Here is an 18822-nt window from a genome sequence, read left to right as displayed (position 1 = left end):
TTCAATGCCGGGTTTAACTGAGTTGTTGGTAGACTCTAAAGATGAGCCTGTGAACATTCAATCATCTAGGTAAGGTAAACCCGATGACCTAGACATCAAAGTTGGGAGCCTACTGGAGCTATACATTTGGAAAGGATTCTGGGAGTGGAGCGGATGCGAAAAGGAAGGACATCAAACTGGTTGTCACAACTGGCTACCTCGAATCTTAGGCATTTGCAATGCTTCGTGAAAATAGGAAAGTAGAAATATAAAGCTTTGGAATGTATTAATGAAATAAATTTGTTTCTCATTATTAAGGGTGAAACTTCCTGGATGATGCCATTCTGAATGATATAGATTGAGCTGGTGTAGATCTAGAATGGGCCTCCACTCTTTCGCCGTTTACTTTTTTATGTGGAATTATCCAGAATAAAACCATAAAACCACACATTTGGATGATGTTTTGGGAAGATTTCTATAGCTAGCTTCTGAACCATGGTTGGAATTTCTGGCTTCAATAAATGCAGGTGTTGTGTTTTACTCTGGAGGGAAGAGTTTTTGCAAGATGTTGAATGAACTCCAATGTATGGCCATACTGGATCACGTCCAGCACAGACTTGAGGTCTGTAGTGACTGCCTTCCAGTTGCTGTAGAAGGTAGATATTATGCTTGCTACAGGGCCTGATGTTCTGTCTCTGTGTTTGTTGTTATCCGGTGCCTGGATATTGTCAATAACGTCTAGCGTCCTGACCCTTTTTTGCGGGGGTGGGGTGGAGTGGCAAGCGCTTTTGTATGGTTGTTGATGACGTGATGCATAATACTGGCAGGACTTTGGAAGTCGATGGACAGGTTTGGTATGGTGTATATCTATAGCCTTGATGCAGACCTTGGTGGGATTGCATTATGCCTCTTCCTCAAATGGGCTGAGGTTTCTGCTGTTTTAGAGCACCCAGAGATCTGAGGGACTCCGGATCCTCTTTGATACCTTGTGTCCATGTGCTTACCAAACAGCTATTTGCCATAGAATGACAAGTCTATTATCTTGTTTTGCATTTCTGGTCTGGAAGCAGTGGCCCTGTTGGAGTAAAACTGCCTCACTGGCTCGCTGTCTGAAGTTGATGTTTGAGACATTGATCGCTGAATCTATGACTGTAGCTGATGCTTTTTCTTCCTCAAGGAGGATAGTACTGACTTACTGCTTTTTATCCTCTGATAGCAATTCCAGAGATGGGGGTACGTCAGCCCACATCTACCTTTCATATCTACAGTTGCCATGACATTAGCAGCCCCTACTGACATAGCCGCAATACAGGAAACTCTTTTCCTCGCCACGTTCAGTCTGTGGCCTCCTCGCTCTGGAGGTGCTGGTCAAGGTGCCATTGGGTTTCTTGACCTCCACTGTGCTGCCTGCACAATAACAGAATTAGTCTTAGGGTGACCCAGGTGGCACAATGGTGAATTTGCTGGGATTTTCTATTTTTATCAGTTCACAGTACTACTGCTGCCACTGTTGAAGTTTGCATAAGTTTTATGCTTTCTTGCCAGATGTGATATATTAATGGATTGCCTTGACCGACATCTTTGAGGGTTCCTTGAAATCATACAGGAAACAATCAGTTTCTTTCAGTGTCACAGGTTACCCGAATCTCTTGGCTGCTTTAGCCACCAAAGAGTGAAATCGGCCAATATCAGCAGGTAGTAAATCTGCAGGTGGGGGGTGTTGGCATTTTGCGACTCGTAGGATGTAATCATCCCATTCACCTCACCTCAATGGGTCTGTTCAGCATTTTTCACCCTCCTCCATATCTGTATATTGGTCATCATCCAATTTGCCTACCAGGATGGGTAGTTGAGGCACATCTAAAAACTGTTGTACTGACTGACGTGGAGTTTGAGGCACATTGTGACACCATCCTATGATACTCATGATGCTGGTGGCAGAGACCTAGGTGCTTGTTGAGGCGGAACAGGTGTAGGCGATTGATGCTGACCAGCTAGGAGCATTCGCAAAAGGCGGTTTTGTGGTTAGTTGTTACTTTGAAATTCAGTTGTGGGGATGTAATAGAAAGATTGATCTCATGGTGGAATGTGAGGTCAGTTGGCTGGAGGCATTGGATGAGGAAGACGCCGAAGTGCTATGGCTGTAATATTGAAGTTGCAGATGAGGGGATTATTGCAGTTTACAATGGGGAAACTTTCATATATTATACTGTACTGAATAAACCATACTGGAAGATCAACGAGGAGTGCTTTATTTGGTTATACTCAACATTCTGCCATCATGTGCCTTAGATCTTTAACAAGATCCACTGGCATTCTCATCATAGGCCTTTACATATAGTTTTCATATGCACTTACCTAAGTGGTGGTCATAGTATTCCCTGCCTTCCGATCTCTGGTGTGTGATCTGTGGGTGGTATGTCTCAGGTTGTTCCTCCCCTGTGTCCTGGAACTTGAAGTTAACTATATATGAACTATATGCTGCTCTGAAGGGATCATCTGGATCAGAATCCTCCCCTGCTTCTGTATCCAGAAGATTCGCCAGAGGCTAAAGTGGTATCTAGTTTGGCGAGGTATGCTCTGGGCATAGTAGGGCCATCAGCGCTATAATCAATGGTGAATACTTTGTCAATGTTAATGGCATCAATGGGTGTGTTTCCGACAAAGTCTTGGAGGAAGTAGTCGATAGAAATGTCGTTGCCCGTGGTTTCATTGTCAACTTCACAGACAGTCAAGACGGCAATGGGGTTTTCGTTGACCAGTTCAATATCTTCTCCCCATACTGTCTCCTCAACTTCGTAGACAAAATTTCGTTGAAGGGCATAGTTGACAACGTCGTCGACGGGCGCACCATCAACGGTGATTACCTTTGGGTTTTTTTAGTCAGTGGTTCTGATGGTGGAGGCATTGAAGTTGAGAATGCCTCTGTTTCTATTGGTTTTCTGGGAAGAAGTATCGGTTGACTTTTTAAACTCTTTTTATTGCGTTTTTCCTCACTCCTCACGCTGTCTTGAAGAAAGTTCTCCAGGATTGGTCTTGGCCCTTGAGGATTCTGCACTATGAGGCTTTCTTTTTTCTTCTAAAATTTAGAGGATCTAGTCTCAGCTTCATCCCCACAAAGAGAGTTGTTCAGTTGCTTTATTGTTTTGGGCCCATATAAGAAGTCTCCCCCCATGGTCATTGAGATATCTTGCAATCTTTGGCCTTGTGGTCTGGGTAGAGTCAGTATATGCATCTCTTCTGAGGGTCACCAGAGAAAACTCTAATTTTGTCACAGGAATCACAAGCCTTAAACAAACTCCTTTCGGATTTCTCCATTGATGCCATTTCTCAGAGGCAATAGGCTAATGAGTATACCTAAAGTCCACGGAAATGGCTAAAAGTTACATTAGCTGTACTTGAAGAAAAGTAAAATACCAGAATTCCCTTCCGCCACCAAAGGTTGCGGTAGCAATCTGAGATGTGAAGTTGTCTGGCAGGGGTGAGTCATCTCGTTATTTGAAGTTTGGGCCCTTTACAATTAGATGGGTGGGCTAATAAAAGTGGTCACTTCCAGTGGCTTTCACAGTTGTCAGTACCTAGTACTGCTATTTTAAAGTTACTGACGGACTCCCGCTTTGAAGATGAGGAATGATTCAAGCATGTGAATCTATAAAAGATCCAATACTGGAGAACATGTGTGTTTGATATAATTAAATTATAGAACCGGTTTTCCATAACTGCTTCACAAAATGAACATTGAGATGATCATTCATACAGAACAGTAGTCGCATAAACCACAGGGTGAGAGTAGACTTACAGCAATATGACTGTATTTAAAATGTAGTATTTATAGTGAGAACAAAGCACAAGTTCCCTCCCCTTTACTCTCCTACTCACCTGCAGGGTGATCTCCGTCTTGTCCTTGTTCTTCCTTACACTCTTGTCATGCTCTATGATCCTCCGGTTCAGCTCTGCATACGCTTGCTGCAGCTGCATTGATGGAAGGGTCAAGGGGAGTCAGGAACAGCGACAGGGATGTACAGAGAGCAAGACACAATATTAGGACATAAAAATGGCATTGCGCTTTATGAAAGGCACTAGAACTGCGCAGAACACAACAGACCATCAGCACAATATCAGAACACATTGTAGTACCCCTCACTTAAGTCACACGAAGAGCAGAAAAGAAACGTATTAAACAAATCTAATCAGACCCAGTGTTGGCAAGCTGCAACATTGGTCTGGTTTTCTATAGCTGGCTCAACAATGCCATTATCGATACTTTTCTGTTTTTCACTTTCTAACAGATGGTTAATTTCATACCTATCATGGTCACATGTATGTGTAATAATATGGCCGACAACAGACATGACAATGTTTGGCAGGTTTAAGCCACTGTGGCCATGGTTTGTTTATGAACATTAACTTAAGATCCGGTCATGGCAATCCCTCAAACAGTCTCCAATTATGCTGAAAACCTGACAATGCTTCAGCCATGGTGGGCCTCCCTCCCAGATCCCTGTTCTAGGGGGACATTTGAACGAATTATGCCACCCAATATATGTGCTACATAAAAAATTATTTTGTTGTGGTCATCGCGCAGCCGGGGAAGAAGAGCTTGAATTGGTTGGGTGATACAGTGTGAGATTTATAGCCTGATTCATCAAGCCGAAATCGGCTCGCAAAGGGCCAGATTCTGAGAATCTGGCCCTTTGCGAACGCTATTTTTGCATTTGGGATTCATCATCCCAAATGCAAAAATCGGTAATAGCGATTTCTCTATTTTGCGAGGAATTACATTTAAGGAATCTCTATTTGAGATTCCTTAAATGCAATTCATCATCCATTTTAAAATTGCGAATTCGCAATTTCGGCCCGCTATTTACCGTGAGGTCAAACCTCATGGTAAATAGCGAAAACTTAAAAAAATGCTTTTAAAAGCATTTTTCTAAGTTGCATGTTGCACACACACATGTCCTTTGGACATGTGTGTGCGCAACACCTGTTTCAATTTGCATTTAAGGGGTGCTACAGGGTGTCCTTTGGACACCCCTGGCACCCTTTAAATCGCTATCTTATTTGCGAGTAGCAAATTGCTAATCGCAAATAAGGAATACTCCCCATTCATTCCTATGGGCCTTTTGGCCCATAGGAATGAATGGGGAGTTATTCCTTATTTGCGATTAGCAATTTGCTACTCGCAAATAAGGAACATGTAGGAATCGCAATATTTATTGCAATTCCTACATGAATCCCGTTTTGCAAGTCCTTAATAGCGATTCGTTATGAATCGCTATTAGGGGCTCGCAAAACGGGAGAGTGATGAATCAGGCTGTTAGTGCTCTAACTGACTGCACAAAGGCCCAAGTTGGATATCAGCCCCCCCAGAGGTTTAAATGTTCTTGTGAGGCTCTCCTATTTGAGGTGCCCCTCTGCTCGCCAACATTGATGGTCCAGATGAGCATAGAACACCATTGCAATAGAAATGCACGGTGAACTACATTTCCATGGATGAAGACACAACAGCATCACTCCTTTATACACGAAGTCCGGCTGTACTCCTCTACATCTGTTGATGCCATATGTACTGTCACTGTCGGGCTGATCAGGATCTGGCCTGAAACCCTTGGTTGAAAGCATGCAGAGGAATATCTACAGCAGTCTACTGATCTAGACCTAAAAATGTCAGTCTATTTCATAAGCGGTGGGAAAGGACTGTCTGTCCACCCCAACCAATCACAAAGATGAAAAATATCAAGAGACCAATAATGGAAGGCAAACATACATTTATCAAAGTGCACATGCTCTTTGGCCCATTTCTAATCACATTAACATGACCTTCCTGCCAGTTTGTAGCCTTTCTTCTAATTCCCATACATTAGTACCCCAGTGTGTTAGGAGAACCACACAAGATGTAAAGGTTTTAAACCAATCCCCAGCATGAGCGATAGTACAGACGCAAATCTTGCCGCTTTTTGCTAAAATGGTTCTGGATTGTGTTTTGCCCTCAGTAACTGTGGGTTGTTGCTTTTTACGGTGGTGTCTCTGGATTGTTGTTTTTTCTCCTAAGGCCACCATATAGATGCCTAGTTCATTGATGGCTCTGGATTTTTTCCCCATCAATGCCTCTGTATTGCTGCTTTTTCCCAAGATGATAGTGAATTATTGACTTCCCCCTGATGAATCGGGATTTACCCCTCCCCCCAAGCCTACATTACTGTGGTTTGCTGCTTTATCACTTGATAAATCTAGGTTGTTGTTTTATTGCCAGTTAGGTCTGGGTTATTGAATCTTCCCCACAGTAACCCCAGCTTGTTACTCCTGAAGGCTCCAGATTGTTGCCTTTGCCCTGATATCACTGTGTTGTTAATTTCTCATCTGATGACTCTGTCATTGTTTTGTTTTTGAAGGGCCTGAGGTGTTGGTCCCCCCACCCCCAACAGTGACTTACGAATGCCTCTCCTGATTGCTCCACCCACATTGCTGCATTTCTTTGATTACTTTGGGTTGTTCCATTTTCATTTGATTCCTCTCGGTCATTGTTTTTTTCCCTGATAGGTCTGGAGTGCTGCTTTTGTTAATCTAATGACTCTACTAGGTTCTTCTGGTTTTTTCTCCCGATGACTCTGGATTACTGTATTTTTCTCCTGATAACTGAATTGCAGCTATTTCCTCTAATGACATTAACAAGTTGTTCCCCTCCTCCATGGTGTTGTTGTTGTTTATTTTTTACCTGATTGACTCTGGATGCTGCAAACATCATGCAGCATACCACCTACAGAGTACAATATATAGTGTGTCGTCTGGATTCTATTGTGGTTCTCATCAGACATGCATCAGAAGATGGCTTCCCTGGCAGGACTCCCACTATCTACAAGTGCCAGATAGTGCAAACTGCTTGCAACAAAAGATCCCTGGCATCAACTGGATCTTTACGATATATGCCATAGAGGGTGAACACAGGAGAAGAGCATGACATCGATGGAAAGAAAACTTCTGTGGCACAGGATCACTAAGGGCAACATATGAAGGTGTCAGTGCTGGTCGATAAGTGTACACCCAGTCAGGGGGTGGAGCCATAGCTGTGTACTACATGCGAACATGCGAGTTACCAGTTGAGCAGGTCCTTTGGCTTAACAGCTTTTAGAAATAGAGTCCAATCCTGTCGGGTCTGGTGGCTCACTGGACTAAGCAGCTACCTCAGGGGCCTATATTCAACCTCATGGTCACAGGTTCGAATCCATGCAGTTCCACACAGTCTTTCGTCCATTTGAGATCAATAAAATGAGTCCCATTGAGTTGGGTAGCAATAAACATCTGTTATTCAGCGCCAGGACACCTACGGGTACTCGTGCGCTTTACAAATACACCTGCTATGTTTATGTTTTTTATTTTACACAGGCTTAGAATCAGAAACAGCTAGGACACAATATGTCTAAATGCATTGAAGAAGTAATAAATGAAGATCACACAATGAGTGTGATTTTTTGAGAGAGAAAAGAGAAGTGTGCCCTAACAAACACCGTACCTCTTTCTGGCAGCGTTCATGCTCCTTTTTCAGTTGCATAACTTCTTCTTTCATTCTGTTGGGACAAAAAGTAGCAAAAATATTGGGTGGCAGAATTTGGGCTGGTTCAAGTATAAGTTCAAATTTGCCCTATGCACTCACAGTGATGTTTAACTGGAGAAGGCTGCACCTTTCTAATAACAGTGTATAAATTAATAGTACAAAAAAGAACATGCAAAATCTTATTGGACCAGTAATAATCATTCTTATGCTATGCAAACCGTGACATCGAATGTATAAACAAAACAACTTCCAGGAATATATCAAAAATTGTCTTCCCGTAAGGAAAGAATGTGTAATCTTCTGTGTTTAGTAACGAATGTGTTTAGTAACTAAAACAGACACACACTGATAGGAAATTAAATCTCACCACAAAAACGCACACACATATATTCTTGATTTTTGTGTACAGCTGCACAATACTAAGAGACGCCTTCAAGCACTTGGGAGAATGGGGCAAGGAGCTATTAGAAATGTAACAATCATTGTAGTTTGCCAACTCAATGTGCCAGTCTATACCTGTAGAAGCCCCCTTGCCAATGGCAATAACAAGGGTGAAAACCTTGTCTGATTAATGTAGCCATGGAAAAGAAAAACGAACCAACTTTACAAATGGTGGCGGTAGTATGGGCTTCACTGCACATCCAATGTGAAGTATGGCATTAATTACAGAAAGGAAAAGCAGACCTTCAAAGGCTGCTTACAGAGGCCGCACTTCCGCTACCAAAAAAAGTGCTAATAGAGTGTGCCACAAGGCCAAACATTGCAAAAAACACAGTTGATGGACAGAATGTAGAACAATGTCATACATTCACCCCAGTACAATGATCTGGGCCTAAATCCATCGTTTTTTTGCACTCCACACCACCCCGGGTTAGACAATGGCTACATGCAAATCAGCTCTGACCCTGCGCCTCATGGGAACAGTCCAGTCCGAACTACCAAGCCATGTCTTTCCCAGACTGGAATCAAGCATCCAAGGACCGGTTTCTGGCTATCAGCCTTCATTCAGCCTGGATAGCTTGACTCCAGTGGTGTGGAGAGCCTGGGACTCACGTCTGAGCATACCCAGCCCACTCGGGGTGAAAATTGCAAAAAACACAGTTGATGGACAGAAAGTAGAACAATGTCATACATTCACCCCAGTACAAGGATCTGGGCCTAAATCCATCGTTTTTTTGCACTCCACACCACCCTGGGTTAGACACTGGCTATATGCAAATCAGCTCTGACCCTGTGCCTCATGGGAACAGTCCAGTCCGAACTACCAAGCCATGTCTTTCCCAGACCGGAATCAAGCATCCAAGGACCGGTTTCTGGCTATCAGCCTTCATTCAGCCTGGATAGCTTGACTCCAGTGGTGTGGAGAGCCTGGGACTCACGTCTGAGCATACCCAGCCCACTCGGGGTGAAAATTGCAAAAATACAGTTGATGGACAGAATGTAGAACAATGTCATACATTCACCCCAGTACAAGGATCTGGGCCTAAATCCATCGTTTTTTTGCACTCCACACCACCCTGGGTTAGACACTGGCTATATGCAAATCAGCTCTGACCCTGTGCCTCATGGGAACAGTCCAGTCCGAACTACCAAGCCATGTCTTTCCCAGACCGGAATCAAGCATCCAAGGACCGGTTTCTGGCTATCAGCCCTCATTCAGCCTGGATAGCTTGACTCCAGTGGTATGGAGAGCCTGGGACTCACGTCTGAGCATACCCAGCCCACTCGGGGTGAAAATTGCAAAAAACACAGTTGATGGACAGAATGTAGAACAATGTCATACATTTACCCCAGTACAAGGATCTGGGCCTAAATCCATCGTTTTTTTGCACTCCACACCACCCTGGGTTAGACACTGGCTATATGCAAATCAGCTCTGACCCTGTGCCTCATGGGAACAGTCCAGTCCGAACTACCAAGCCATGTCTTTCCCTGACCGGAATCAAGCATCCAAGGACCGGTTTCTGGCTATCAGCCTTCATTCAGCCTGGATAGCTTGACTCCAGTGGTGTGGAGAGCCTGGGACTCACGTCTGAGCATACCCAGCCCACTCTGGGTGGAAATTGCAAAAAACACAGTTGATGGACAGAATGTAGAACAATGTCATACATTCACCCCAGTACAAGGATCTGGGCCTAAATCCATCGTTTTTTTTGCACTCCACACCACCCTGGGTTAGACACTGGCTATATGCAAATCAGCTCTGACCCTGTGCCTCATGGGAACAGTCCAGTCCGAACTACCAAGCCATGTCTTTCCCAGACCGGAATCAAGCATCCAAGGACCGGTTTCTGGCTATCAGCCTTCATTCAGCCTGGATAGCTTGACTCCAGTGGTGTGGAGAGCCTGGGACTCACGTCTGAGCATACCCAGCCCACTCGGGGTGAAAATTGCAAAAAACACAGTTGATGGACAGAATGTAGAACAATGTCATACATTCACCCCAGTACAAGGATCTGGGCCTAAATCCATCGTTTTTTTGCACTCCACACCACCCTGGGTTAGACACTGGCTACATGTAAATCAGCTCTGACCCTGTGCCTCATGGGAACAGTCCAGTCCGAACTACCAAGCCATGTCTTTCCCAGACCGGAATCAAGCATCCAAGGACCGGTCTCTGGCTATCAGCCTTCATTCAGCCTGGATAGCTTGACTCCAGTGGTGTGGAGAGCCTGGGACTCACGTCTGAGCATACCCAGCCCACTCGGGGTGAAAATTGCAAAAAACACAGTTGATGGACAGAATGTAGAACAATGTCATACATTCACCCCAGTACAAGGATCTGGGCCTAAATCCATCGTTTTTTTGCACTCCACACCACCCTGGGTTAGACACTGGCTATATGCAAATCAGCTCTGACCCTGTGCCTCATGGGAACAGTCCAGTCCGAACTACCAAGCCATGTCTTTCCCAGACCGGAATCAAGCATCCAAGGACCGGTTTCTGGCTATCAGCCTTCATTCAGCCTGGATAGCTTGACTCCAGTGGTGTGGAGAGCCTGGGACTCACGTCTGAGCATACCCAGCCCACTCGGGGTGAAAATTGCAAAAAACACAGTTGATGGACAGAATGTAGAACAATGTCATACATTCACCCCAGTACAAGGATCTGTGCCTAAATCCATCGTTTTTTTGCACTCCACACCACCCTGGGTTAGACACTGGCTATATGCAAATCAGCTCTGACCCTGTGCCGCATGGGAACAGTCCAGTCCGAACTACCAAGCCAGGTCTTTCCCAGACCGGAATCAAGCATCCAAGGACCGGTTTCTGGCTATCAGCCTTCATTCAGCCTGGATAGCTTGACTCCAGTGGTGTGGAGAGCCTGGGACTCACGTCTGAGCATACCCAGCCCACTCGGGGTGAAAATTGCAAAAAACACAGTTGATGGACAGAATGTAGAACAATGTCATACATTCACCCCAGTACAAGGATCTGGGCCTAAATCCATCGTTTTTTTGCACTCCACACCACCCTGGGTTAAACACTGGCTATATGCAAATCAGCTCTGACCCTGTGCCTCATGGGAACAGTCCAGTCCGAACTACCAAGCCATGTCTTTCCCAGACCGGAATCAAGCATCCAAGGACCGGTTTCTGGCTATCAGCCTTCATTCAGCCTGGATAGCTTGACTCCAGTGGTGTGGAGAGCCTGGGACTCACGTCTGAGCATACCCAGCCCACTCGGGGTGAAAATTGCAAAAAACACAGTTGATGGACAGAATGTAGAACAATGTCATACATTCACCCCAGTACAAGGATTTGGGCCTAAATCCATCGCACATGGTGCTCAGAGCACACCTAAAGTACACCCAAACAGGTATGGATTCAGTACAACCTGAGTGTAGTGTTGTGTTATCGTGTGCAGTAGGCCCCTTGTGGTCCTGGGCGGACTCCTTACAGAGTAACACAATCAGGTGGGAGGTCTCTGGGTGTGGTCAATAAAGTCTATGACGCAGTACGTTCCATTAACGGTTGCATGCGGAAGAATAAAGATGTGTGCTACAGAGCTCTGTGTGTGGCGTGGTCATTTGCAGGCCCCCGGGCTGGGGAGGACGCGATACTTAATATAATTTTGATATATTATATTCTAAGATAATGCTCATTTAAGATAACTAATGAACAGTGCCAGCATTAAGTACTCCAATGGGTAACAAAGCAAACACATAGTTGGACTGGCCACACAAATGTAATCAGTAAAACTATGAAATTAAGATCTTCATGTAGAATCACAAAACAGTCTTCTTGTATGAATGCAATCTCAAGCCTCCATTCAATCATCTGCGAGGCACAGCACTGGAGAGCCATACAGATGTCACTATTGGGAAAAGCGTTGCTCTTTAAAATGATGGCTCGGCCCGCTTTCTCTATGTCTTGTGATCCAAACGCTCCTATGGGATGGGGGTTCTCCTAGAATATCCCCAGTGAAACTGACATAGGGCTTGGTCTGCAGTGGAATGGCGCTTCCATCCCTCCAGAAATACTACTGGGTGGCCCAACTTAGTGCCATCAATCATTGGGTACATCTTCCTGAGGATAAACCCGCTTATAGAATGGACAGGCGAAATATGCAAGCTGGGTGCTACCTCAGAGCGATCTACAGGGGAGGCTCTCCAATTTACTACCAACTTCGACTTCAGTTACGCTTCAAGGATGCACACAGCACTAATGGCACTTGGTTGGTGGGGTAAGATCACCTCTTCTACCCCGCTGTGGGACACGGCAAAATTGGGCACATTAGCCAAACAACAAGCTTAGAAAAATTGGACCTAATAGGCCTGTCAAGACTGGGGGACTTGTTGGCACATGGGGAGATGATTTCCTTCACCAAGCACTGCAGATTGCCGCTTTGCAGATTTCTTTCAAAAGTACCCCGCAAAGAGAGCAGATGTAGCCGCCATGTCCCTGGAAAAGTGTGCCTTGGTTAGCGGAAAGCAGTTCGTCCAGCTACGCTTGAGCTGTTAGATGAAGTGATGCAGAGGAATGCCTGCCTTCATAAGCCTTGCTCTGACATAGCCATGCCTGTGTTAGTCTGATGAAAGTCACCAAAAATGTGATCAGACTAACAAATCTTTATTCTTTTTAATTACAACCTCATACATCGCGGCAGTGGAATGTTCTTTCAGCCAAATAAGTAGTCCGCGGACAAAAGGGTGGATGGTCTGTTCGCATGCAATTCACAATTATCTTCTGGCCACCACAGTTTCCAGCATGAGGCAATGGGTTTGCCACTTTATTCACTGGCTGCCTTGCACTGTGAGTAAAGGTATTTTGATTCATTCTATGTGCACAGCTACCTGGAAAGGACTGCACTTGGATACCAGGGCTGGGGTACTGGGACAGTCCTTTATTTGAATATTTTTGCCATGTTTGCATATTTCATAAGTTTGCATACAAAAAAAGAAGTACAAGTTGTTTTTTCCGAGGCCAGAAATTGGCTTTGCTAAGGCTTGTTAATTGTTGCTGTTGACCTAATGTAAAACTGCTTTCTTATAATGTTTTGTCTTTGTGGTGCAGTTAAGGAATTGAGTTGTGCAGATTGGCCTCCACTGCATTCCTGACAGCTCGGTACCTGGCACCTTTAAATGTGACTACATTGCAGAAGTATTGTATCCGACCTCCAAACAGTAGTACAGCCTGCATAGAGGGTCTGTCAATAGTTGTGATCAACTCTGTGCTGTTCGTCTTTTTTTTTAGGCATGGTTGTTTGAGAACATCGGCCATTGAGTTATTGGGTGCTCATTATTCCTGACCTGGCCTGCAATGTGCACCTAAACCAATGGCGGAGGGACGTCCTACCGACTCACCATAGGATGATATGATAACCTGGGACAGAAATGGAGTGGCTGCACAATTATTGCTGGACCTGTCTGCTACCTTTTACACAGTCAATCACCAAATTCTGCAACTGATGCTACATGAACTTGGTATCCATACGAAAGCTCTGAATCAGTGGTTCTTAACTGTGGTCCGAGCACTCTCGGGGGTCAGCAAGGTCTACTCACGGGTTTCCGCAACTGTTTTTACAAAATTAAATAAAATGTATATTGATAAATTAAAATGAATAACGTATACATTAATAAAGCAAATTTGAAAATTTAAAAACATTTTCTATATTTGATTGTGAATTACACAGGATATAATATTTTAGCATTTGTTTGGTGCGTACTTGTTTTTGTATTTTTGTGAACATTGTTTTGAAGCTCGAATCATAGAAATTGCTTAGGCCAGGGGTCCCCAGCTTCCAATAATGACTCAGTGGGGGTTCCCGGATTCCAGCAATGGTTCAGTGGGTCCTCACAATAGTGAAGAGGTTAAGAACAACTGCTCTAGAGGACTGTACCTCCTTCTACATGGCAAATAGACCCAGCATCATCTAACTTTCCCTTTTCTTGCTGTTCTTGTATCAGTACCGATTCTAGTGTTCCACATATCTCATTACCCTCTTCTCCTCTTATCAATGTTTAACTGACATTAAGCCCTACACCATAAGCCTCTACATCTACGCCGAAAAAAAACAAGTTACTTACCTGTGCACTGCTGTTCTCTAGTATTGATATCTTTCGAAGATTTAAATGCTTGAATTTTCCCTGTTATCATGGTGAGAGTACCATATGATTTAAAACAAGCATTAATAGGTAAGTACATAAACAGTCACAGGAAAAGTAATTGACATTGTTAACCAATTCACATTGTTTTAATAGACCCAAACTTCAGCCAATCAGAGAAAACACCCTTAACCACTATTACCCTGCAAAGCCACCATACCTCAGATTTTGAGCACAAGTATAAAAGGGAATAAGATATATAATGAGGTATAGGAGTGGCCGGGTCGCATGTGAATCTATAAAAGATAATACTAGAGAACCGCAGTGTACGGGTAAGTAACTTTTTACTTCAGTATTGAATCTTTCATAGACTCACATGCTTGAATCAGAGTAGCTAGCAGTAAGGAAAGAATAAATGGTGGTGGGTAGGCAACACAACTCTCCAAAGGGGTACAAAGGAAGTAAACATGAACAATTGGTAAAAATAGAAATATTAGAAATATTAGAACAACCATGGTGATACAACCAATAACAATACATCATCACCCCATATGTTGCAATGAAATAATTTAAAAACAATTTGTACCTTATTGAAAAAGGCGACGTAAAACTGCCTGTCCAACAGCGGCACCGCTTTCCATGCTGAATCCAAACAATAGTGCTTGGTGAATGTTCGTTCATTCGACCATGTTGCTGCTCTGCAAATGTCTGAAAGTGATACTTCAGAAAACAAGGCTGTGGATGTAGCCAACTTTCTGGTTAAATGCTTTTTGACAGTGGCCTTCCTGTTTTGTTGTGGCAAAATGCAATTGCTACGGACACCCAACGGGCTATGCTGCTTCTTGAAAGTGTGTAACCCTTCCTGGGTGGAGCAAAAGAGATGAGAAGCTGATCCGATTTTCTAAAAGCTTGCCTTCTGTGAATATAGAATTTCAAGCAATGTTTGACATCTAGAGAATGGAGAGCACTTACCGCAGCAGAGGAAGAGTTTTAAAAATATATGGACAGAACAGTAGGTTAATTCAAGTGAAAAGAAGTTGGACCCTTCAGGATGCACTTTGGGTTGGTTCTGAACAACACCTTATCCTCTTTGAATTGTAAGAAAGTCTCAGTGTCTGTAAAAGCTTGAATTTCGCTGACCCTTCTGGCTGATGCGAGGGCCAAAAGAAGGGCTGTTTTCCATGAGACGTATTTCATGATTTATAGATTGGCTCATTTGGAACTTTCATGAGTTGGGAACGAACCGTTTTAAGCTGTGAGGATATTGCAGGAGGTTTTATTGGTGGAAAAGCTCGGAATAAGCCGTTTATGAAGTCTTTAACAAGTCTAGTAGACCACAGAGAGATTTCCTTAGTTTTTTTCTACAGTATAATCCAACTGGTACTGCAACTGTCTCATGTGCATACAATTTAAAATTAATGAAATGCACGAAGATAGCATCCCCAATATTGACCTGAACATTCTGACTGAAGTGGACTTTTTTTGCAAGGTAAGTAGCAGTCTCCAATATGTATTTTTAACTCTCTCTGCAGTCAGGTAAGGTTTAGCGACCGTGGTGTCCAGAATGGACCCTAGAAACACCAATGATTGGGATGGTATCAGGGATGATTTTTCTGAGTTCAATTTCGGCCCATGAGACTTGAACAGCTACCGACAAACCTTTTCTTGATGAGGAAGAAGTTTGGATAGGAACCCTTGCTGCGCTGCTCCCAAGGAACTTATTCTATTGCTCCCTTTGAGAGAAAAAGACATATCTCTTGCTTTAAGAGAGTGAGATATTTAATGCATTCTCTTGGTAGAGGGATGATTGGGAGGCTTTTGAACAAATTCCAGGATGTGACCATGATGTATGATGTCTAACACCCATTTGTCTGAAGAGATGCTCTCCCATTGATCGTAAAAGACGGAGAGATAGTGGCTCAATGGTTGGTCCGGGGGTTGCGAGGGGGCCAGTGCTTGAAATCGTCTGTCTTCTAGCCGCATCTTGGGCTTTTCCACCAGCCAAGGTTCATCTTCCCGTTGGCTGTCTTGAGTATGTGGGGGTGGTGGCCCTGTACCATTGTTGCATAGGGTATTCAGATTGATACCCCTGCTGTGAATATGGGTGATATCTGTAGGACTGACAGGAAGGCCATCCTACAAATTGTCCTCTTCTGCCTAAAAAGGATTGGGCGGTACAAAAGGGGGTGGTAATGGACGGAGCATCTGAATCAATCAAACACTCACACCCAGTCAAAAGATCTGGGTTTAATCCATCACCGTTCTTTAGCCCACTCTACCACCCCAGTTCAGACATGGCTATATGCAAATCAGTCTGACCCTGTGCCTCATGGGAACAGTACAGCCCGAACTGCCGAGCCATGCCTTCCCTGGACCGGAAACAAGCTTCCGAGGACCGGTTTCTAGCATTACAGCCGTGTTCAGCCCGGCTTGCTTGAATCCAGTGGCAAAGTGAGCAAGGGACTCACGTCTGAGCATACCCTGACACACTTATGGCGGCCAAAAGCGGTACAAAAGGGGGTGGTAATGGACGGAGCATCTGAATCAATCAAACACTCACAACCAGTCAAAGATCTGGGTTTAATCCATCACCGTTCTTTAGCCCACTCGGTAGTCAGACAAAATATCGAAATTAAAATATCGATATACAATAATATCGATGTTTTAATATCGATGGTATAGTATATCGATGTGCCATAATATCGACAGACAGAATATCGAGATTAAGGTATGTATGTTAGTAATATCGAAATTTTGTTGTTTAGTGTTATGTATTTTATTTTGTTGTTTATATGTTTCCTAAATATGTTTAGAAATATATGTTTAAAAATGAGTAATTTTGTTAACATTTTGCGTTTTAGTATTAGAGCGGGTTGTGGGTTTTTAGGGGAATAGGGTGGGAAGTAATTTAATAATAATTAATTAATTAATATATGTTTGTAAATATTTTTAATTAATAATTAATTGGTAATTAATTAATATTAATTAGTTAATTCATTAATATAATTTTGTACATATTTTTAATTAATAATTAATTGGTAATTAATTAATAATAATTAGTTAATTAATATAATTTTGTACCAATTTTTAATTAATAATTAATTGGTAATTAATTAATATTAATTAGTTAATTACATTAATTAGAGTAATTTTTTAATATATATAATTTTTTGTTATTGTTAATTAATTATTTGGGAAAAATTAATATTAATTAGTAAATTAAATTAATTATAGCTAATGTGCTAATATATTTACATTATTGTTATTGTTAATTAATAATTAATTGGTAATTAAATAATGTTAATTAATTTTGGGTAAAGGAGTATTTTTAGGGTTCAGGGTCAGTTTTCAGTTCTTGGGTAAAGGGGTATTTTTGGGGTTCAGGGTCAGTTTTCAGTTTTTGGGTAAAGGGGTATTTTTAGGGTTCAGGATCAGTTTTCAGTTTTTGGGTAAAGGGGTATTTTTAGGGTTCAGGTCAGTTTTCAGTTTTTGGGTAAAGGTATTTTTAGGGTTCAGGGTCAGTTTTCAGTTTTTGGGTAAAGGGGTATTTTTAGGGTTCAGGGTCAGTTTTCAGTTTTTGGGTAAAGGGGTATTTTTAGGGTTCAGGGTCAGTTTTCAGTTCTTGGGTAAAGGGGTATTTTTAGGGTTCAGGGTCAGTTTTCAGTTTTTGGGTAAAGGGGTATTTTTAGGGTTCAGGGTCAGTTTTGGGTTTTTGGGGTACAGGTGTATTTTTAGGGTTCAGGGTCAGTTTTGGGTTTTTGGGGTACAGGCGTACAGGGTAAAAATAATATACATTTAAATTTAATTTAAATCAATTAAATGAAATTAAAAAAAGAAAATTACATTAAATTATTAAGTTTTTAATTTATTTTAAATGTATATGTATTACTTTTAATTTTTTAATTATGTTTTAATGTTTTTATTTAATATTTGTTAAATTATATGTATTTTAACATGATTTTTACATTATTATTAATACATTTAAAAAAATGATATTTTTAATTTCGATATTTTTGTACTACGATATGAATTTTTCGATATTTTTGTACTTACCTTTATGAAGATATGACTCCGATATTTTTGATTTCGATATTTTTGTGTCGATATTTTTGTATGTAGATATTCTGTCTGTCGATATTATGTCATACATTCAGCCCACTCTACCACCCCAGTTCAGACATGGCTATATACAAATCAGTCTGACCCTGTGCCTCATGGGAACAGTCCAGCCCGAACTGCCGAGCCATGCCTTCCCTTGGGAGCACCTTTGATACAATGTTCCCACGGTACACACCATATCTGTATCAGTTTTAATGGCCTGTAGAGAATCGTCTACGTTTCCCAAACAAATTCTCCCCTTCAAAGGGTAAATCCAGAATTTTTGCCTGTACCTCAGGGCAGAGAGAGGTCACTTTCAACCAGCTCTGTCGGTGCAATTACTGCTGCACCTGACATTTGCCTAAAAGCGGTGGAGGAGCTGTCCATGGCAGTGTCTATATATTCAGAGGATGCTCAAGCACCTACTTGAGAGGTCTCATTTGCATCATTTTTCTTGTAAAATGGTAGGAACGCCAAAGAAAGCCAATAGATGGGACCACATTTGACTGTCATTGTGACCCAGAATGGCCAGCACATTCAACGCCCTGATGGACGTAGCTGCCATTGCTGCCAATTTCTTGCCGATGTTATCTAGACCTTCAGACCTCCTTATATGGTAGTGCTGAACAGGGGACTGACGGATTTCT

At 42.6% G+C, this 18822-nt stretch overlaps 1 protein-coding gene across 1 annotated transcript in view; it reads right to left on the bottom strand.

Annotated features, from left to right (window-relative positions):
- The window catches only part of IQANK1 (IQ motif and ankyrin repeat containing 1), a 478492-nt gene that overhangs the window by 143277 nt on the left and 316393 nt on the right, over positions 1–18822 (bottom strand). The window contains 2 exon segments of the mRNA XM_078686619.1: positions 3859–3951; positions 7490–7544. Coding sequence (XP_078542745.1) covers positions 3859–3951; positions 7490–7544 — 148 coding nt within the window.

Source organism: Lissotriton helveticus, chromosome 4_1 (assembly GCF_964261635.1).
Source record: "Lissotriton helveticus chromosome 4_1, aLisHel1.1, whole genome shotgun sequence".
Taxonomy (NCBI): Eukaryota; Metazoa; Chordata; class Amphibia; order Caudata; family Salamandridae; genus Lissotriton; species Lissotriton helveticus.
This window is presented reverse-complemented; position numbering and strand designations above follow the sequence as displayed.